Source organism: Telmatherina bonti (genome assembly GCF_933228915.1).
Source record: "Telmatherina bonti genome assembly, chromosome: 4".
NCBI classification, from domain to species: Eukaryota; Metazoa; Chordata; class Actinopteri; order Atheriniformes; family Telmatherinidae; genus Telmatherina; species Telmatherina bonti.
The window spans coordinates 29,042,061-29,064,560 of NC_136622.1; the positions used below are offsets into that span (position 1 = coordinate 29,042,061).

The window sequence follows — 22,500 nt, forward strand, 5'->3', positions numbered from 1 at the left end:
GGGCACATGAGTCAGATGGGTCCCATGAGTCACCCAGGCCAAGGCATGCAGCAGCACCCACAGCAGCCCCCGTTTCAAAGCAGTGGTGGGTTTGGGCTTAGTGGCATGAACAGCCCATCGGGAAGCCCCCGGATGGGTGGACCCCAGCAGGGACTCCTGATGTCACCCCGGAACCGGGGGAGCCCAAAGATTGGTGCCAACCAAATCTCCCCTGGAGGTGAGTCATTTAGAAACATTATTGTTTATGGATTTATTGACCACAAAACTCTATACGATGATGGGTTTTGTCTCTGCTCCAGGCATGCACTCACCTATGAGTGGCATTGGCAGCGGGGGAGGAGGGAGCACCTCTACTTTCTCCAGCAGCTCTCTTAACGCGCTACAAGCCATCAGTGAAGGAGTTGGGAGCTCGCTTCCTTCCACTCTGACATCGCCATCAACAGCACACAAACCCGACAGCTCTCCCAGCATCCACTCCTCCTCCTCCTCTTCTCAGCCCAGTCAGCAGACCAAACCAGGACCAGATGGCACCAAGAGTCCAGCAGGAAACTTAGGGCCTGGATCTGCTGACCATCACCACCCACTGCATCACCACCACCACCATCAGCATCCTCAGGCAGAGAGTTCTGGAGACCGGCCTGACACCCAGGTCGCCACAGCAACTAAAGAGTCTGGTGAGGGAAGTAATGACACCGGGGTGGCGAGCTCTGATCCCCCACGGAGGGTGCCAGACAGTAAGGGTCATAAGAAGTTGCTGCAGTTGTTGACCTCTCCAACTGAGGAGCTGGGAATAGGTGGAAGTGGGCCAACAGGACCACCTGTAGCACCCTCAGCAAACAGCAGCAGCACCCCAATGGGATCAGACAGTAAGGACACTACTGGAGGAATGACTAGCCCCTCATCCACAGGGGTGTCCTCCTCTTCCTCAGCCGGTACCAATTCAAGCCAAGCAACCGGGCAAGGCGGCACGTCGGCATCTATCTCATCCGCCCACTATACGGGCTCGCTACAAGAGAAGCACAAGATCCTCCACAAGCTTCTTCAAAATGGCAATACTCCAGATGAAGTGGCTAAGATCACGGCCGAAGCAACAGGAAAGGTGTCCATTGGGGGCCAGGAGGGTGGGGAGGCTGCAACAGGAGGCTCAGGGACTGGGTCGGGCCCTGCGTTGCTTACAGACCACAAACAGGACCAGCATAGCCCCAAGAAGGAGAAGACCCACGCTCTCCTCCATTACCTCCTCAACAAGGATGATTCCAAAGAGCCTGTGGATGTGAAGCCTAAACTCGAAGAGTTGGAGGGAAAGGGACCTCCAGGGGCCGCTGGCAGCCTTGCACCTGAACATCCTGAGAGCAAGATCAAGTCAGAACCACCGGATGATGTAAGGATATGTATTGAGACTTGAAATGCAGTATTTTCATGACCTATTGATTTTATTTATTTGCTTCTGTTTTAATCTTACTATTTTTGTGGCGGATGGATGTAAATCTTTTTAAGCATCAATGTACAAAGTGATCTGTGTTATTTTTAATGTCTAGTTACACAATCTGGAGTCTATCCTGGGAGATCTGAGGGGTTCAAGCTCTGACTTTTACCCTGATCAGGCTGGAGGTGGAGGGACTAACGACACAGGAAACAAACCACAGGGTTGCCTTGACGACAGCCTGCGGGGTAAGTGGTTCAAAGATTTAAAAAAAAAAAAAAAAAAAGTATGAGAAGTGACAGTTACACACAGGACGGGTGTTGTAACATCACAAGCGATGATATCAAATGAAATGCCACCGAAGCTGCATGTGGCAGTATTAAAACCGAGCCTTCTGGGATGTTTCACTGCAACAACAAATGCAAATGTCCAACACGTTCTCATCAACCGCGCTTTCATGAAGCTGTAATGTAGTCTGCTCCCTTGAAACATGTTGTACTTTATCCACTGACGAAACAGTAGCATGACGCATTGCTTTCAAAACAGTAATGCTCCATGCCTGAAATAGCTCACTGCAATAATGTTTCTTAAATCTAAGATATATATGCAGATGCAGTGTTTAATATCAAAGCTGTTGAGTAGATCGTAAGTCCACTGAGTGCTATTTAAGATGCCTTATTCTCTCCTCTGAAAAAGTGATGATTCATAAAGCTGAGGAGGTGAGTGAGCTTGATTGTAGGGTGTTAACTTACACAGCAGCAAACAAATACTTGCTACATGAACATAAAGGGATGAATTGATGTTATTATCAGAGCCTGGAGCCCCTCCCTCATGTTGTGCATCTGTTTCAGAAGTGGGAATGTTTTACCTTTTCATCTACTAACAATATTTTTTTGGCCAGTTAGACTCCCACGAAGAGATAAGATCTGAGTCTGAATTGGCCCATTTATCACTGATAAAGGCCCCTAAGGTTCTTTTCAAGTTTGTTTTGGCCTGAGTTACTACTCCTGCTGAGGTTGTGTAATACCGTTTATAGTTGGATATGTGAAAGAAAGCTCACAATATGAAACAATGAAGATGTGAATGTTTCTTTAAAAAAAATTTTTTTTTTAATTTTAAAAAATTGGTTTTTGCTTGAAATTTTTGTTTTCATTTATTTTTACACTAAGAACATTTTATTATTTTGTTGATTCTTTGTACCTTTTGATTACGGATTCAACATTTCATAAATGACAGCCATCCAAACAAAAGTACATCATAAAATACACACTAATATATATATATATATATATATATATATATATATATATATATATTATTGTTGCATCATAGTGAATGAGTTGTATTAAATGTATCTGATGTAAAACAAGCATTTCAAGAGGATCTTTTCTCCTTTTATGCTCATTGTGTTCAGGGAGTCCAGTAATGGGTTCAGGACCTCGAGGGCCCTTCCAGAGGGCCACGTCTTTGGAAGGGAAACCACCTGGTGGACCCGGAGGAGCCGGTAGACGCCCTATGCTTATCAAGCAGGAGAACATGATGGGCAGCCCTGATGGCTATCCTGGAAATATGGGTGTGTGTTCACGAGGTCCAGCACTGATTTTTCAAAGCGCGTTTCCTACCATGTATTACCCTTTTTGTGTTCCCAGTTTCAGTGCTTGACTATATCACACAGCACCTCTGCATCTTATTACCTCTACATAGCTCCCCTGTGACATTGAATGGAATCTGATGGATGCTGGTTTGGTGTTTTTTGTATTCCTAGGCCCAATGAATAGAGGCATGGTGTCCCAAAGGTCTCCGATGGGGGGCTCAGGGGACTGGGGCATGCACCGCTCTAGTGCCAGCCCCATGGGTTCAGCAGGACACCCGTCCATGTTGCGGCCAGGCATGGAGTACAACAATGGCAAGAGCATGATGTCAGGACCCATGGTCAGCCGCTCCAACAGTGTACCAGGCAGCAGATCTATGCTACAGCAACAGCTCATGGATATGGGTATGTTTTGGTGGTGTTTATGAATTATCAGGGAAAGAGCTTTGTGACGAAAAGCCCAAACAAGCAAGGAAAGATGTGAAAAATATAGAAAAACAAATCTGCCGTCATGCTAGGTCCTCTGTGGGGCTGCACTCAGACACAGCAAGGTTTGAAGCAAAATGCCACCAATCTCCAAAAGAAGAGTGACTGCAGGGTCAGTGGGTGTAGTGTGGGCTCTGAAAAAGGGACAAACCGGAGAGTGAAAATCAGTCAGAATGCTGGATTTCTTTGTTGTTTAACTTTGTTTTTCTGCATCAAATGCCTGTGGTGAAGTTCTAAAGACGCTTTAATAGAGGTGTTACACAGATAAATATCTTTGCAAACCCCTAACCAGTGTTGATTATCGACACCTCTGTTTACGAGCCCTCAGGATAATCCCTGAAAATCACCTTAGAAACACCACGAGGATCCAGAAAGAAGTGAACCCCAAGATAGCATATTAAACCGAGAGTTAATACTTCACTATAAATCCCCTTATAAATCATCTTATAACCACAAAACAGCAAAGAAGACCTGATTTATGATTATTTAAAATTGTTTTTATACTTATAAAGACAGGTTAAGCCTATCAATGTGTTTTACATACCTAGCTTGTGTTATTGCTGCTCTACAATCCTGTTGTGTTTTTTTTTTTATGGTAATTAGAAAAGCCTCTCAAGAACGCTCCTCTTCCTTTGTGCAGAGTGTCGTGTTTTTAATTCAGCACAACAAATTAAATTTTAACCTTTTGAGGCACTCGATTACACTTCTTTTCACTGTGACATAAAATCTGTTCTGCGTTAATGGTTTAGGAGGTTCTGCTGACATGGGCATGGGTATGAGCCCCTTCGGCCAGCAGGGCCAGCCCAACCAGTCGCCCTCATGGCCAGACCCCATGATGAGCATGGAGGGGAATAGGTCAGTGCAAATTCACATCTTTCTTTGGTTTGCATTTGCACTTGCATGAAGTAAATCGTGTGATCTTTCCGTGTGTTAAAGACGGCACTTTGGCAACACGTTGGATGATCTTCTGGTGCCTCCTACCACCAGCGAGGGTCAGAGCGACGAGCGGGCGCTTCTGGACCAGCTGGATTCACTACTGAATAATACAGATGGCATTGCTTTGGAGGAGATAGACAGAGCTCTAGGCATCCCAGACCTCGTCAGCCAGGTAAGAGCACGTAACAAAATAAAAATACACTTCTGGTGCTCTTCTAGATCCCAGATGTAAAATAAGAAAAGATAAATTGACACGATATGAGCCCAAAGTAAGCATTATGTAATTTTTCCATTCAATATTTCAGTCATAACTCACTGTGTTCACACTGTTCTCCCACTGAAGGGAGACAAATGAGTTCACTCGGATCCTTCTGTACCACTTAGAGAAAGACAATTACAGAGCCGAGCAGCTAGAAATTAATCAATTAAACTGAGAAGTTTGGCAAACTTCTCTTTCTGTCCTCTTGTGCTGCAGAACCAGGGAGCAGAGCAGCAGCTGGAGCCTTTTCCAGGGCAGGACCCGTCCATGTTGCTGGATCAGAAGCCTCTCTATGGACAGGGCTATCCTGGACCTCCTGCCATGCCAATGCAGTCTGGCTACGGAGGGAACCCCATGCAGGGTCAGCCCCAGCAGGGGGGGTTCGGGCCCATGCTCTCACAGATGGGCCAAGGCGGCAGCTTCCCTGGTATGGCTGGAATGGGGGGCATGGGACATCCTCGTGCAAACATGATGAGACCCAGGATGATGAGCGCCAACAAGCCCATGAGGCTCCAGCTGCAACAGAGGCTGCAGGGACAACAGGTATGAATGTATACAGCACACATCATGAAAAATTAACAAATATATCATCACTACGAGCATACATCCAGTCACCAACTATAAGCGCTCCCTGGAGGGTTTTGCTGTGAATTTTTTTGGGGTTTTTTTTTGTTGTTGTTACAACCTAAAATGCCAACTTTGCAGCTGTTTTTCTCAAAAGCTTTTGTGTTGTTGTTTTTTTTTTTTGTTTTTTTTTTTAAGAATATTGGTTATTAAATTTCAACTTTCTGTATTGAAAAAGCAGACCAGGAGATTATTTAATCATCATTTAATCTGCATTTACAGCAGTGCTCTTGAAGAATTTCATAAGGCAGCATAAGGGAAAAAAAAGAAGAGGGGGTGTGTTCCTTTTGGGTTAATGGTTTGTGATCGCAAAATTGCTAACTCTTGTGGGGATTCTATAAATAATAAAACACAATACAGGAGATCATTGGCCTCGTAACACTTTTTGGTTTCATGTGTGGCAGAGATCTACAGCCCCTTTCAGCAACCCTGAAGGGACTTTAAGAGTTTTACGTGGAGCTACAGCTTCTCCTATGATAAAATATGCAGAGACAGTGTCTCTTGCTGGAGTTGACAACAACGCTGCTACGGTTAAACTCTCATGAGTGTAACATTACCAGTTCAATAAGCGTAAATTTGTAGAAAACATCTACATCTGTCACTGTTTTATAAAAATGCACTTTGAGGTGCTTTTGTATGAAAGGTGCTTTATAAATAAAGTTCGATTTGATTTGATATGTCCCAAATTGAACTGTTTTGGAATCACAACATGAGAAAACTGAATAATTGTACATGGTAATGATTGTATTCAGGAATAAAAGTAAGTAGATAAAGTTGATAAAAAGACACAAAATGCTTCACAACAATAAAAAGTAATAGAGTGATAATATATTAGCTCTGTTGTCTTACATTAAATGTCATCTTTTCTCCAAGTTCATGAATCAGACGCGGCAGAGCATGGCCATGAAGATGGAGAACCCAGGAGGAAACCCTGGCATGAGGCCCGGCATGCAACCCGGCATGGGAGGGCAGGTAGATGAGCAAAACCAAAGAGTAAATCACCACAATAAGGTTTATGCAATAAGCTTATGCACACCTTTAATTACAGCTTGTGAATCTGAAAAATGTTGTTCTTACAAAGATAATATCTTTGAAATTTGCTTTAATTATTCAGCTTTCTCAGCAGTCAGAAAGGTTGCAGTTAAAGCATTGCAGCTTAATTCATTTGTAAAACACTGTGACATGTGCTGTATTGTGCAGCCGGGCTTCCTAAATGCCCATATGATTGCTCAGCGAAGCAGAGAGGTGGTCACCATGCAGATGAGGAGGCAGCGTATGATGATGCTAATGCAGCAGCAGCAGCAGGCGGCAGCAGCTGCTGCAGGAGGGTTCAGTCCTCCACCGAATGTCACGGCTCCTGGTGGCATGGAAAACCCGATGGGAGGGCCAAACATTGGTCAGCCGGGTCCCCAGCAGTTTGGCTACGGTGGCAACTATGGTGAGTTCACTGCCAGCAGAAGACTGCTGCTCCCTGGTGGTGGCGGCAGGTGCAGCAGCGTTCTTTCTTCCTCCTTTTAAGACATTTTCTAATATCCATTTTCTCTGGAGACAAAAGAGAATTTAAGCTTTGGGATTTATCTCCGCAGGGATGAGCCAGCAGGGAGATCCATCTTTTGGCCCATCAGGCGGCAGTCCGCCTAATGCCATGATGCCTGGCCGCATGGGGCCTCAGAATCCCATGATGCAACAGCACCCACAGGGTGGTCCCATGTACCAGGGTGCTGATATGAAAGGCTGGTCGCAGGGAGGCATGGGGCGGAACAGGTATGACGCATCCACGACTTTATAACCAGCTAAGAGACAAAGAAAGCGGGACTTCTTTACTGCAGTTTAACCGTTCTTCCTGTCTGCCGCTCTTCTTTCATTAGTTCATACCCTCAGCAGCAGTTTGGGCAGCAGGGACCCCCGGGACAACAGCAGTTTGGACAGCAGGGGAATCCAGGGCAGTATGGAGGCATGATGATGAACGGGGGCATGCCCCCAGGTGGGGGAGGAGGTCACATGGGCCAGATGGGAGGACAGTTGGGAATGAACCCAATGGTTATGGGACGCATGCCTATGGGGTCTGATCAGGTATGTGGAGAAGTTTGGTCCTAATTTCTTAAAATATGTGAGAGGGAATTTACACACATGTAGTTTTCATTGAAATACAACTGTGTCCTTTGGTGTTTGTGCACATAATGTACTTCAAATAGTCCTTCACTACTGACCACATCTGAAAATGTGTGGAGTGTTACATCTACTCTCTGGACTCATCGACATCAGCGCTTTGCATATGTCGCTTTTCTTCCAGACTTTAAAACATGTTTATTCTGTTCAGAGCAATCACGATGAGAAAATTTGTTCAAATAAATTTATTATTATTACAAATAAATCTTATTTCTTTTCTAATACAACTCAGCAAAGAACTGCAGTTTTTTTTGTTTTGTTTTTTTTCGTTTTTGTTTTTGTTTTGTTTTTCATATTTATGAAATGTGTTAACTGGTTTAAGATGCCATGTACACCTGTGTTTTTATCACACTGAAAGGGGTCTCATCAGTTGAAATTTAGTAGTTTATTTTATTTTTTTTTTCCTCCTGTTTATCTAGAAATACTGCTGAGCGACATGATGGAGCTTCTGTCTTACTGTGATCTCCACTCGGAGACTAGAGACGGCTACATCGCTGGAGTGTGCGGAGTAAACCGGGCATATTGTGTCTGGGTGTGTACTGCTGCATTCCCACCAGATGGGGGAGTGTACATCCCTCTGGACTCGTGGCCAGTGATGTCAGTCTGGCAACCTGAAGAATATTCGACTGTCGCGTGAAAACATTGGCGTACCTGAAAATCAGACCCACTGTGACGTCTTTACACACACAGAGAGACATGAATGATTCCTCGTGTAGACTTCTGTTTAATACTCCTCTCTTCTTGCCGTGTGTGTATGTGTATGTATGTGTGCGTGCACGTCTGTGTATGCACATCCCTCGCTGGACCAAACCATGAAGGTGCATCACATCGACAAGCGTGTTTCGACATCCTCTTCTTTCTCGAATGTACTATAAAGCTGTATCCTGACTGAAACCGGAGATTTTGAACTTTGTGAGATTTCTGTGCACCGCGTCTCCGCTGCTCCTGGATGATCTCTGTAAAATGCGGCTCCGGTTGGCGAGCCATCAGATTGTGACACTCACATGAATGTCATTAAGCAGTAGCACATTGTTTCATCCTCCAGGATGCTGGTAAGTATGACTGATTTTACTTGTTGGCTGTTTGCACTTTAAGGAAAAGCCAACATCAAAAGGATTGTGGCAATATAGAGGCCTTTACCCAAGAATTATTGCATAGCAGCAGACATTTCCTGTTTATTTTTTGCCTGCGTATTCTCCAAGTTTTACTCTCTGAGGAGAAAAAAAAAAAAGGACCAGAGATGGGTAACCATGGCAGTCTTTGTTCCAAAGTGGGGACCACCAGATAGGCAGTAAGCACAGATTTTACCCAACAATCTCGTCGTATTAATTGAAAACGTAAGAGAAGTTGACCATTTTTAAGCAATCTACTAATCTTCACTATTTTTACAGTTTTGTCAAGGGGTTCATTTTATCATTCAATAGACAATTTTGTAGCTCCAAAAATGGATATTTTGGTTGCCTTGCACAGGTTTAAAATGTTACTACATGAGCAAAAGTAAAAAATATTTACCCATTTTGAGATGATATTTACTCGTGGTGGAAAAGATAAGTTTAGATTTCCATTTAGGTTTGCAGACTTTAGCAATAATCCTTCCCTTTGGTTTTCCTCTGAGGACAAAGCTGACACATTGTGTACTCATTGCGACGGTACTGCAGTATTAGACATGATGTCTCATTTGGAGCTTTTCTTTGTCTGTGAATATGAATTGTAAATAAGCTTCAAATGTACTATATATAAATATATATATGCTTTTGTAGGTCACATACTGTTTTTGCACAGATTGTTAAGGCTTGATATGTAAAAGTTTCTTATTCTGTCATAGGTCAGCTTTGATTTTCAATACTTTAACCATCAGTTGGAAAGGAAGGGCCTGTTTTTGTAAGCAGTACGTGTAGATTTTCTTTCATACTGCCACTTTTCCCTTTATCAGAAAGCACTTTTTTTTCTTTGTAATCCTCAAATCATGAACTTCTCCTTATTTTCTTAGGATGTAGTCTAAGCTAAAGAGGTGCTAGTGGGTTATTATCCTTTTTTAAATAAATTATTTTTCTTCTTACAAAAAAAAACTCAAAAAGATGACACAAAATATGCCTATACAAAAGAAGAGTTGACACATGATTGTGTTGTTCATCTAGGGTCCCAGATGTCTTACCAGAATACTTTCTGAACTTGACCTCTCACTTCCATGTTTGCTCCGGAGGTTTAAGTGCTTTGAACATTGCTCACGTGGTCGCTCAGCCTCAGTTACGACACTTCGGGAAAATCAGTCCCACTGTAAGTCTGCGAGGTTTGTTTTGAGGTATTTAATCCCACGACAGGCAGATCCTTGTTGGTTTTTTTTTTGTTTTTGTATCTGAGTTTTTCTTCATTTTTTGTTGTATTTCCTGTGAAATCTACCTTCAAACACATGCTTGATCCAAAGATTTTTGTTTGTTATTCTGCAGTGGATGAAACCAGTTCCTGACGTAGATAGTGCAAGTACTTGTGTGATTTTACTGTTGCACATATCCTATAATATACGTGGAGCTAAATTTAATTGCATATATCCTCATCTGTATGAATTAGAGTAGAGATGTTCTGTTGAGGTGGTTCCGATTTTTGTTCATGATTGTTGCTTCCTTTCTGTAGACCTGACAGCTGGCTGAAAACGTGGTGCTGAAAACGGTTATTTCACAAGAGGATGTTCTTTTCAAGCTTGAAAGGAGGTTTTTGTTCATGGTTGATGTCATTTATGTCTCATAAGAATAGCCTGATGTTGTTTTTTGTGACCCTGGCCTCCCCAGTCTCAATGAAGTTATATGAATCTACAGATATTCCAAAAAAAAAAAAAAAAAAAAAAAAAAGTATGTTTGTTTTTTGGGTTTTTTTGTTAAGGGAGAGAAACTCCTCATTACTTCGCTGGAGCTCAAGAAAACAAACATGTGGGAAGTGTGGTCATTATCACAGGATGTAAAATACTCTTGCATTTTTTTCTTACCTTCTTTCTTGATGTTAATATTGATGTAAATACAAATTTATATTTAAACATTAAAATGTGTCTGTTGTGTTTTTCCAAGTACAGAGTTTGACTGTAGAGGCTGCGGCAGCCTGTTGGCAGTGGAGAGCCCCGCCACACTGGAGCAGTGTGTGGCTGCAGTAACTGTTCCTTTTACAAGCAGAGAGAGAATAAAGGAAACATGAAAGTGTGTGAAGCTTGTTTATGTGTAGATGGGGGGCTATCAGCATGTGGAGGAGAATTCAGAGTGTGAAGGACATTTGTGAGGGTTGTGTCACCCTAGTCCACCCTGGCGTCTGCAGCCTTGCTTTCATCTGCTCCTTATTTCCTCCTGGAGTGTGAGTTCTACGAGTCACCACTCTCTTCCCTGCTCCTAATGATTTTGGCCCCCCATGAAACGATCTCGCACCCGCCAGGCCCCCTCAGGTTCCCCTCCTCCTCCTGCAACAAACCTGCAGGACTCTATCAGCCCATCTGAAGCTTTAAATTACTTTGACTTTAAATCTTCAAGGGTTTTTTTGTAACTACAGGACTAATTTAGTAGAAGCATCCAGTTTGTGTTTTTAATGACGTTCATATGATCGTGTGGCATGTATCAACAAGTTTAACTTAGCTGAAGTATTTGTTTCAGTAGGTTTTTAGTTATCTGTACTAGCATCGCAGTTTCCATCTAATGCTTTATGCTTCTAATAAACTTTGTATATTTTTGGTTGATTAAATTTGTAAGCCAGCTTTGGGCACTTTTAAAAGTTTTTTCCCCCACAATGGACAGTTCAAGGCCATTAAAAACATTGTTAAATAAGTTTTCCTCCTTTGAAGTACTTATGCGTCCTGTCAAAGGGAAAATTGCAGATGATTACATGATCTAAAATGAGGTCTAAACACCAAAGAAAAGAAAAAAAATTTGTTAAACAAGTTTTTTTTTTTTGGTTTCCTATCCTATCCTTTCACAAGCCTCCACATTTCTCAGTTTTGTTATATAGCCATTCATTTTACAGAGGTACGGGGCCCCATATAAGGATCAAAGGGAAGTGGTCTTTTAACCCCTCAATGGGGGCATTTTGGATGGCTACTCCACAATCACCAAAAAAGAAAAAGAAAAAAAGGCGGTTGAGCCAAATTAAAGAAGATGAAGTAGGACAAACTAGTTTCAACCAAATAACTTTAGGCAACCTGAATAGCCACTGGAGATTCAGTATTAGTGATATCATTTAGGCAATAATGGCTTGTCTCAATGGGCTCACACAAGTGCTAATTATTACAATAGAGGTTTAAAAGTTTTTAGTCAATTGATATGTGGGTTTGAGGCAAGACCCTTAAAACATTTAGGCATATTTATACCTAAGTGAATGTTATTTCTTCTTCCACTAATTGCTATTGTGGACTCTTTAACCCTTTCCCACCTGGATTTATTTATACCGATTTAAAAACTAAATAAATACAGAGAGGGGATAAAAAAAAAAGACTGGAATGAAAAAAAACTACAATGAAATAAATTAATATAAAATAAATACCTAAAAGTTCACCAATAAAACAAATTGATTAGTTGAATAAACATAAACAATAGAAAAACATTTAGTTCATCATCTGCTGTTTCTTTGCAAGCCACAACTTTTGAAAAGACATTTTTTCCACTGTAGGATATCCCACATAATTAGTTGCATTAGATTATGTGACTTGTGTGCGCGTGAAACAAGGGCAGGGTGGAGCTGAAGGAGGGTGCGCTGATGGTGAGAGACGCACCGTTCAGCTATTGGACCAGAAGCAGACAGGGAGCATGTCAGCGCCCACCGAAGCCTAAAGACGTGGCTGTCTTCTTTTATTTTATGTTTTTTTCCGGGACAGGACGGTCTGAGACACCTGTCGCGAAGGCTGCACGTCCAAGAGCTGCGCTCGGAGGCAAATGTTCCGTCATGGACGCGCTCTTCTCGTTATTCTAGTCTGTCAGTAGAGCGCCGTGCGTAAAGTTATTCCTCCGCTGTCTTTGTGTCACTCTCTCTCTTTTTTTTTTTTTTTTCCAAAGCTGCATGAGTTCCCCGCTGTTTTTAGGTCAGCTGGTCGGGGCTCCGTTTGAAATAATGCACCCCACCATGGAGAAAGACACAACTTACACCAAGATTTTCGTTGGCGGGCTGCCTTACCACACCAGCGACGCTTCTCTTCGGAAATATTTTGAGACTTTTGGGGACATCGACGAGGCGGTGGTGATCACAGACAAGCAGACTGGAAAATCCAGAGGATATGGCTTTGTGAGTTCATCTGTTTTCTGTTCAAATTGACTACATATTTAGCGCTGAATGTTCTGTTTCATTGAGATTTTACCCATTTAATTGGATACTTAGGGAGCAAAACAAAATAAAAACACCAGATCACATCTGTTGCAGCCAGCAAAGCGTTTATTTGTGCGTTTCTACCAAATTTTAATCTAGTTTCTTAAATCTCCTAGTCTCCAATCTCCCCACACACTGCCACTTTGTTCTAGCAGCAGCCATATGCAGTGTGTCAGGTGGTGTCAGTCACATGCTTGAAGCATGAGAAGCAGGTTATTTCTTGAAAGTGTGTCATCAATTATCTTTGCAGTCCCAAAATATAAAGCAGCACGCTGATGGACACACTGTGGTGCCCTGTGTGCAGCAAGAAACACACAAAGACACACATGAATTGGTAATAAGCTCCTGCAGCTGTGGACAGATGTCTCTTTCTGTTATGTGTGTGTGTGCATGTGTTGGAGAGAAGGGGGGAGGAGGAGAGTGGGGGTCTTTGGTCTCAGAGGTGTGACATGTCAGTTGGCTGTGCAAGATAAGGCTGCAGTAGTTTCATTGTGACTTCCGCCCTCACAGCCCTTCCCCCCTCTGCCAGGATGGGTTTGGTTGTTTGTTTGAGTGAGTTTGTGAAAGAGACAAAGAGATGAAACCAGATGGATTCATGTGTGTTGGACTTCAAATCATCCCCTGCCTCTGCAGAACAGAGGCGATTTACAGTGTTGAGCTGTTTTTCTACGCCTTGGGACAAAGTGCTCGCTTCAACCATGATTTCCCTTTTAACAGTCTTGATGCTCCAGCAAACTATCCGCCGCTTCTGATGCATAACACTCCAGAGTCTGATGCTGTGAAACGAAAGCATGTATGTTTTAGTTTCACTGCTCCACGTATTGGTGGTGTAGTTGCTGTGGTTTTGATACACTGTGTGTATGTGAGAGTGTTAACCTTCATCACCCGTTCCAGTTTCTAGCTACCCACTCCTCAACTCATTCCCTCAAGGTAGATTCCATCTTTTTTGCCTCCTACAAATCAGCCCACATCAGGTCCACTAGTTCAAAAGCATTGTTTGCTTTTCTTGTTTGCTACAGTGTCCTCACAAGCTTTTAGCAGAATGTTTAATAGTTTGAAGAGAAATAAGGAGTGAAGCTTCTCACTATGTTCTGTGAATGTTGTTGCATGCGTGTTTCCATCCAGACTGACGATGCAAGTTGTCATAAGATTCAGCACAGATATTTTCTCATGTGATCTTAATCAGAAATGCTGTTGACAGGTTACCATGGTGGACAGGGGAGCGGCGGAGAGAGCATGCAAAGATGCAAATCCTATCATTGACGGCAGGAAAGCCAACGTGAACCTGGCATACCTGGGAGCGAAGCCTCGCAGTTCACAGACAAGTAAGTGTGTTTAAAGATAGCCAAATTGTTCCACATGAGAATTTCAGCGTATTATTTTGCACAAATACCATCCAGAGTGTTGCCATTTGAAATTATATAAAGCATGTGTCCAGCTTCCAGCACATTCCAGTGTGAAGTGGCTGACACTGTAATAAAGGGTCTTTAAATAGTTTTGCTTTTCAATAAGAAAAAATTTCAATAAGAAAAAGAAATACTTCTGGAAAAAAAAAAGCTGGACTGAATCATTTTTAACAGCAAAATAACTCAATTAAAAAATAGAAAAGGAATCTCTGTATGTTTTGCCCGTTCTTTGATCCTCTTGACTACCAGTCATCAGTAGAGTTGGAGGGGTTGGGATGCAAACTGAGAAAGGTCACTGGTAAACATGAACTTAATAGATAAGCTCTGCTCATGCATTTGGTCAAAAGGTTTTAGTGCAGCAGCTGTAGCAATAGATATGTTTCTCAACATGAGAACAACGTGACGAAGAGAATATCTCTTACCACACAACAGAAGTTGGTAACTAACAACCACTCAGCTGGTTTCTACAATTTTGAGAGTTTTGCATCAGCATCAACACACTTCTACCTCATTCATTAGCTTTTCAGCATGGCTGTTTTCTTTCCCAAGCAGTAACATTATTTGCTTGTGTCTGGCCTGCATATGATACATTTAACGGACGCTGGTAAATTGCAGTATTGGTTTTCAGGTGGCATGTGTGGCATTAAGAAGCTGAGTTACAAACTCACTGAAAAGAAAATGCACAACTTTAATTAAGACACAAGTAAGCATGACCATGCAGAGTCATAGCTGTTATTGTCAACCTGCTGCTAGACAATGGAGACAACATGAAATATCAACAGATTTATCATTAAATTGTCTAATTTGCTCCCTCACATAGTTTAAAAAACTATGTGCATCTTACAAGAGCAGGAAAAAAACTCCAAATTCCCTAAAAGGCTGCAGAATATGAATGTTTACATCTAGATGTGCTCAAGTGTCCCTGTAATCTGTTGCCTGTGTTAGTAGTAGATAAACAGTTTATTCAAATAATTCAATGGAAATTCACCTTTATGTCGTCACAACATAGTACAAATCTTGTGTGTTTTGTTGTTTAGATTGCATAAAGATACCCAAATGTTTCCAAAGATTGTTGAAGCGGATGGCTGAAACACCTGGAAAAAGGGAGAAATTATGCAGAAAACTTCTCAAAAACCATTACAACTGTTTTGCACTTCATATTCACCACCTATTCTATTTCTGTTCCTTTGATTCAGTCATATTTTCTTTATTGTGCAATACAGTTAGGCTTAGGGAAGCATGGAAGTTATGGCACTATGATCGAATCAGGTCAGTGGGTGGGTGCAGCAATGAAGAGTTTAGGATGTTTTGTGGCAAGAACTCAAATTGCATCCAGATACTCAGAGAGTAAATAGCAAGTTTGTTCATGATGCAATATTTTATTGATTCGGTGGATAATGAGTCAATATTTGCTGATACTTCAAATTTTTTCATTATGTGGTCAATTCTTCTCAGAAGCAGGCAACTTAATATGAGATAATGTCACGTTGATTTGAGATGATCACAAAAAACAGGTGCAATAATTGGTTGATATGCTATTTTTTTAAACAAAATATAGACCACAAAGTGCAACATTATTTATACTTGTCCTCACATAATGCAGATGACATTCTCTGTTGTTGCATATCTGCAAAATACCCCCTTCTCATCATGAAATGAAAATTAAATTAAATTAAATGAAAAATACTTTATTAATCTCCAAAGGTAAATTGAATATTGTAGCAGATAATTAACTAGAGGAGGTCTTGTTCCGGAGGCTGATGGCTGCTGGCAGGGATGATCTTCTGTATCTTTATGTCATCAGACCTGAAGAAGCCTCTCACTGAACACACTTTGTTGTTTCTAATCATCCTTTTCTTAGCATGACCCTTTGGTACTACGTTTTGAGAGCGACTGAAATGTCTATAAAAAACAAAAAAACATATCTTTTCCATAGCCGGTGTTTTTAGTTTGGCTACTTGTGGCTTCTGTACAAATGCAATGATGAAACAAGGCAAGAAAGAATTGACAGCCTGCACCATCTGTACATAATATTACTTCTGCAATATAAAAGACGCTCAGAAATCTTTATTTCATGTAATTCTAGATAAAGGCAAAACAAATGTTCATATAACAGTTTTTATTACCAGCTAAAGTTGTTTGATTAAAGAAAAGACCAGCTTTTATGTCTGATATTCACAGTTTTCTGCATGATAACTTTAAACCAATGAATATGTGTATAAATGAAGGATTAAGTGGCTAAATCATGGTAAACCACTGGCATGCTCATCACCAAGCCAGTTGTCTCTGCTTATTTCCACCCTGCATCCAGTCTTTGTGTGCTTAAATCTATGCACAGCTTTCGTGCCGCCAGGCTTTTTCAGAGTGAACCACCACCGCACATGCTGTGTGCTTCCCCCTCTGAGGTCTGGTTGCACATCAGACCTTTACAGCAGCTCTCATCTGCTGCTTCATTTAGAGCTTGCTGGCTAAAGTACAGTTGAGTGTAGGTGTGATTGACAAACAGTGGCGCCAACAACAAATGGATGTGTGTCCTCATTGTGAGGCTAGCCTCGCAACTCAACTTACCAAGCAAGCAGCTGATGGGAGATGGCAGCGCTTGGTATGTTGTTATTGTGTGTGAGAGGGGGAGACAATACGAAGAGCGAGAGGAGATGGGACTGTTAAGAGCAAGAAATAACAGCATGTCTGTCCCCTCTTTGTCTTGGAGAGAAAAAGAAAATGAGCATGTAGCTCTAAGTTTGAACAAAAGAGGAGGGTTGATGAAATCATGGCAGTATAGTGGGAAAAAAAAGAAAGAGAAGAAGAGAATGAATAGCTGGGGGAAAGAAGAAGAGAAATCAGAGAAGAGGCAGAGAAGAGGAGGATAACTTTCTCCTCTCTTAGTCATCCTCAGCTGATCCCTGGTGAAGTCCAGAGGCAACAAGGTCACAGATGTTTATGAGCAAAAGACTACATCATTATTTGTGCCAGTTTGAATGCTGAGGGAAAAGCAGTCAGGTCTGTGATACTAACGTATGCATGCTGATATCTGAGAGAGACAAATGGAGACAATAAGGGGAATAAAAACCCTCCACATCTGCATGTCAGTACTGTCAGTAGTTAAAATATCCCTCCTCATACTGGCTCTTTCCCTCTCTTCCTCTACAGCTCTCTCCGTTGGAGTTCAGCAAGTCCATCCTACGTGGGCTCAGAGGCAATACGGGTAAGACAAAGAAGAATCAATAACACTGTTTCTACCTCTCTCTTTCTCTCTCACCTGCCTCCCCCTCAACGTGTTTCACTCCCCTATCACCTTGACATTTGTTAGCACTCACTCCTGCACTGCACCGGAGCTCTTTGTAAATTCTGGCACTCTGAAATCTGCGTGGATAACTACAATATAAAAGCTTTTTGTTTAAATACATAAAGGCTTCAAGAAGCCTGTGTCTGTCTGCACAGCGGAGTTTGATGCATACCCTGTTGTCTTCTTCTCTTTCTGGTCCATTAGTTGCTTGAGAAGCCCAATTCTGAATTTCACTCATGCATGAGTTGGGATCACTGAGCAAACAAGGCATTTAGTCAAACTTCCTCTTTTCCTCTTCTGCACACACAAACACACACACGCACGCACACACTTCCTCACACTGGGCGCTCACTTATCGCATCAAAACATAATGTGCTTTATGAGTCATGATATAGTTGTACGATATGAAGAGTAAACTAATCCTCAAATATGTCTAATTAAATTAGGCCAGTGATTCACAAGACGGCATGCCATGATTTCTACAGCTAGTAATGAAAAATGAAAAGAACAAACCAAACAAAGAAAAAGAAAAACAAGATTAGGAGCTAACGGGCTCATGCTAACAGTACTAACCTGCTCTCTCTCTATTATGTGTTAGTATCCTGATCAATGCTAATTCGCTTAAAAACAAAGTATAGATTAGTTTTATGAGACATTATCATCTCTTGCATCCTAAATAATGCAAGAAAACTAATTGCCATATTGAAATTCATCAGCAATTTCTCCTGACAAGGGTGTAAATTTGTAAATTGTTCAAATTCATGGCAAACCAACATGTTGACATTTCGTTGTTTCTCTCAAAGCAATAGATATTTGCCTCATGGTGGTAAAAGGAAAGTCAGAAATCACAAAAGCTTTGATATGGGTCTTGTTCACTTTAACTATTAAGTGTTATGGCCCAAAGGAGCTGTAAAATATACTAAGTGATCTTATTATGTGTCTCCAAGATTTACTGTTTAACTGTAATATTTATTCAGAGGCGGCTCCAGGCATAGTAGGAACATTAAGTAGAAAGAAATTGAGAAATTTAATGAATGAATGAATTTCTAGATAATTGCAAAAATGTATTTATGACTGTTCAGCTAGCCGTTATTAAGGTTAATTAATCCTTAATTATGCCAGTATTTAGGATTAAATGTGGAAAAACTAGGGTTTTTAGACATATTTGATCAACGTTCACATTAAGTTGATAAAATGTTACTCAAGGTCTTTATCACCTAAGTAACACTTATTACAAAGACTTTTATCTAAACTGTTAGAGAAACTGTCTAGGTGCTGTTGAAAAGCTGCCCTACTGAGGGCTTTAGAAAAGGTCTGTGGGTCACCATCTTCTAGGGACTCTGAATGGGCACAAAATATTCTGATGATCTATCCTGTCATATTATTTATGTTAATTTAACCAAAGTGTATGAATGACCAACAGACGCCCCTGTTGTTATAATGTATGCAGTTTGTGGACAGGGAAATCTACACTAAAGTTCAATCAGTCAAATTTATTGTGAATTAGTAAGAATCTACACTGATGTCAAAGGTTGGTTTATTGGCTCAGATCTTGGAGATACTCTGTGTCACAAGTACAAGTCAAAAGTTTGGACACATTCATTTTGAATGAGCAGATGTAATATTTTCCTTGCACTTTTTGCACATCTCAGCATCTGCTAATGCACTGGTGGATGAAGTTAGTCTGCAGGGAACCTCTGTGTAATCCACATGTGGTGGATGGTACACCTCCGTCCTGGTCGACTTTCAAAATGAACACAATGGAAAATCTTAATGACTCAGCTTCTTTTGTAAAAGCAATGAGGATGACTCATATTCAGAACTAAAGACATTGTAGAGGCACTGGCAGTCGAACCCAGCTGTTGTGTAAGCTGAGCGTTGCTAACTCTTATGACAGTAATTAACTAATCTTTTTGGTGCTACCGCTGCTTCTGCTGAGAGATCTTACAAGAAAATGTTGTTTTTGTTTAATTTATTATGTATACACAGCTGTTACATGGAAATAAAAAAGCTTCTCTTTGGGAGTTGGATCTTCTATATTTTAGAGGTCTTTTTAGGAATTCACAGGACATAGTCATTTAGGAAAGGTCTCTTTATTCTGGCTTTCTAGAGGCTGATATGTTCTGATTTTTTGCAGCTTTAGAAAAGTCCATTAAAAATCAAAACTGTGCTGAATACTATTAATATTGCAGTCCTCAATTTGTGAATGAGCAATGAGGGAATTTGGGCTGACCCAGATGAGTCTATGAATGAGTGATGAGTTTGATATAAAGTCTTCCAGAATGAGGTCAGACGCGTAAAGAACAGGGGGAGTTGCTTTCTTAATCTCTGCTTCCAGGAAGAGTCCCGGCACTTTGACACCCACCAGACTAAAACAAGTAGGCAATTACATAACCTGCCACACCAAAACTTACTGACACACCTGCTAGACAGTCATTCCAGTAGCAGCACTTTGTTGATGTGGAAATATCACTATTTTAAGAATCAAGATGTTTGCAACATATTGTTTTTTTGTGTGTTACTGTTTCATTGCTGTATTTGAATTATTAAATAAGGTTTTGGTCATTTAAAGTAATGCTAAATGTCAGCTGCTTTTTTTCTTAAAAATGACATAAAACAGCATTTTTATGTTTTATGTCATTATAAGGTGAATATTAAAGAAATGTTATTAAGTGGAGCTTTGAAAGCAGGAATGAATGTAGTAAAGCTAAAAGGAAAATGAGAAGTGGTCTTTGCTTGTACATGATGGAGTTGTTTTCATACACAACCCTGACTGACAGATCTCAGATCAGCTCAAATAAAACACACACAGCCTTGTTAATTTGAACTAAATTAAACTGCTTACATGATATCTCAAATGCTCACTGCAAATGTTAAACATTTTGGTCACTTTAAAACTTTGGACAATCGGCAAAGTTGTTAGATGGTGAAGCTCATATTCTTGGCAGGTATGTTCTGTAAGGATTGAGCAGACAAATGTCAGAGTCTGGTGGTTGCAGTTGTGAATTGATGTATCGTATATGTTATCTTAGCTCGATTAGTCTAATAAAATACCATCTGAATAATAAAGTAGGTAGCATTCTGATTTCTCTATCACTGCAGAGCATCTGCAGGTCATTGTTACTCTGAAACTGTGGCGAAAAGCTGCTGGTTCTGGTATGATGCCAGGTATTATTCAGCTTTTTTTTTTTTTTTTTATTTCAGCTGTGCTGCTTTTACTGTATAATGTTCTGAAATGGTGATTAGAATATTTTATTCTTTTTTTTCTCAGAGCAAGTCAAAAATACAAAGTTAATGTTTTTACATGGATGTGAAACTTTGGTAATGATCACATTTTGGAAGCTACAACCCACCATACAGATTTATAAAACCAACCTGAGGAAGAATAATTGTGCTTTTTCAGAAACAAAAAGAGAGAAAATCAATAAAATGTTGTAATTTGTTCTAAAAGAGCCAGATTCCTTCTCTTATCAGATCCCATCTGTCAGCTTTTCCTGGCATCAAATGGCAAGTCAAATCACATTTACCAACAAGGAAATATTTATGATTTGATCCCAGAATGTTATAAGCATTCAGACACAGCTTTGATATAAGCTGCCCTCGTCAGAAACAAATAACGCACTGTCTTGAGAGAGTTGGTTGCTTTTGTAGATTTGGAGCCATCGAGCTGTGAGTAAACTGGTGGTCTACTCCTATACCCTTATTCAGCCCTAATTCAGATTATTTTGGGAAAAAATCAGTTGCAGAAGAAGAAGCGATACCAGAACCTGTCACAGCATTAACCTCAATAGATCTCAGTACTGCACATCTGCAAAAGATGTTGTGCTTTGAGGGTCTGACTAATTCCCTTTTTTCAATTTTGAATTGGTAATATGCCTAAATGTACAAATTAAATTTTTGTTTTCAGTCTGAAACCATTCAGATGAGTGTCGTTGCTGCTCTTCTAAAACTGCAAGAAGACAAAAGGGCTCTGGAGCTCACATTGATATGAGAAAAATGTAATTACTCCAGCTTTAACAAAAGTTAAATGGGGTAAAATGAATCATATAGTACATGTGACATCTTTGTTTTTTCCTGTTTTGTACTTGCTAAGGGTTCATCTGTCCAGCTCAGATCTCTGCTCTGAGGCTCAGTGTGCCTCTGACATGATCAGTGTGACTGCAGTCACTTTCGAATATTTCTTGGCAACATGAGAGACTTTGATTTTAAGACCAAATAAAATGTTCAAACAGGCCTGTGAGGCAGACGAAGAACAGCAGCTTTCCCAGATGTGAAAATCAAAACGTGATTGTAGATATTAGGGGTGGGATAATTGAATCAAAAAATGAAAAATTGGGATTTTTTGCTTCCCAATTTTAAAATCTTTTTTTTTTGTTGTTGTTAAAAAATCTTTTTTTTTTTTTTTTTTTTTTTTTTTTTTTTTTTTTTTTTTTTTTTTTTTTTGTATTTTCAAATACATAAAATTAACCCACTATAAAATTTTTGTCATTTTTATTGTTTGTATTGATCTTTTTACTTGTTTTCTTGGGCATTATAGCAGCAGAATGACGGTCTGGCCATTGTGTTGTTTTTCCTAATTGAAATCAAGAAAAATGATGAGCAAAAAGTTTCATACATTTTTTCTTCTGTTTTTAGTCTACAAAATCAGCAACATTGAAGAATTGTGAGAATCGCAATTTAAATGGAATCTGCCCCCCAAAAAATCGGAATTGAATTGAATCGGGACAAAAGCATATTGTAGATATTTAACTGGCTTTATTTTCTCTTATCAGAATTTTTATGATACATCCAATGAGAATGAACAACACTGAAAACACAACAACAAGGTGCAGGTGGTTGCTTCTAACAGTGTTGTAAACATACATTCAACAGACAATGCGAACTTTGCAAGGACAACAGAAACATGAATGAAGGGTGAATGTAGGAAGACAGGAAAAGTGTGAAATCCCTGAAGGAAACTGAAGTGAAACCCTGAATATCAAAGCTGGTGTA

At 40.5% G+C, this 22,500-nt stretch overlaps 2 protein-coding genes across 3 annotated transcripts in view; both read left to right on the forward strand.

Moving 5' to 3' along the window:
* Window positions 1-8,380, forward strand: part of LOC306754957 (nuclear receptor coactivator 3-like) — a gene marked incomplete at its 5' end in the record, with an annotated part of 20,037 nt that extends 11,657 nt beyond the window's left edge. Inside the window, 13 exons of the mRNA XM_079239136.1 lie at window positions 1-217; window positions 300-1,381; window positions 1,539-1,671; window positions 2,838-2,996; window positions 3,189-3,419; window positions 4,250-4,355; window positions 4,437-4,608; window positions 4,912-5,238; window positions 6,193-6,291; window positions 6,520-6,757; window positions 6,906-7,083; window positions 7,188-7,392; window positions 7,908-8,380. The exon at window positions 1-217 is cut by the window's left edge and continues 304 nt beyond it. Coding sequence (XP_079095262.1) covers window positions 1-217; window positions 300-1,381; window positions 1,539-1,671; window positions 2,838-2,996; window positions 3,189-3,419; window positions 4,250-4,355; window positions 4,437-4,608; window positions 4,912-5,238; window positions 6,193-6,291; window positions 6,520-6,757; window positions 6,906-7,083; window positions 7,188-7,392; window positions 7,908-7,919 — 3,159 coding nt within the window. The 3' untranslated portion in view covers window positions 7,920-8,380. The remainder of the gene's footprint in view (window positions 218-299; window positions 1,382-1,538; window positions 1,672-2,837; window positions 2,997-3,188; window positions 3,420-4,249; window positions 4,356-4,436; window positions 4,609-4,911; window positions 5,239-6,192; window positions 6,292-6,519; window positions 6,758-6,905; window positions 7,084-7,187; window positions 7,393-7,907) is intronic.
* Window positions 8,381-11,756: 3,376 nt separating this feature from the next.
* The window catches only part of rbm38 (RNA binding motif protein 38), a 25,382-nt gene continuing 14,638 nt past the window's right edge, over window positions 11,757-22,500 (forward strand). Inside the window, exons 1-4 of one of the 2 annotated variants that reach the window (XM_079239148.1) lie at window positions 11,757-12,735; window positions 13,067-13,150; window positions 14,018-14,141; window positions 17,373-17,427. In XM_079239148.1, coding sequence (XP_079095274.1) covers window positions 12,514-12,735; window positions 13,067-13,150; window positions 14,018-14,141; window positions 17,373-17,427 — 485 coding nt within the window. In that variant the 5' untranslated portion in view covers window positions 11,757-12,513. The remainder of the gene's footprint in view (window positions 12,736-13,066; window positions 13,151-14,017; window positions 14,142-17,372; window positions 17,428-22,500) is intronic. The other variant, XM_079239149.1, reaches the window with a different exon arrangement.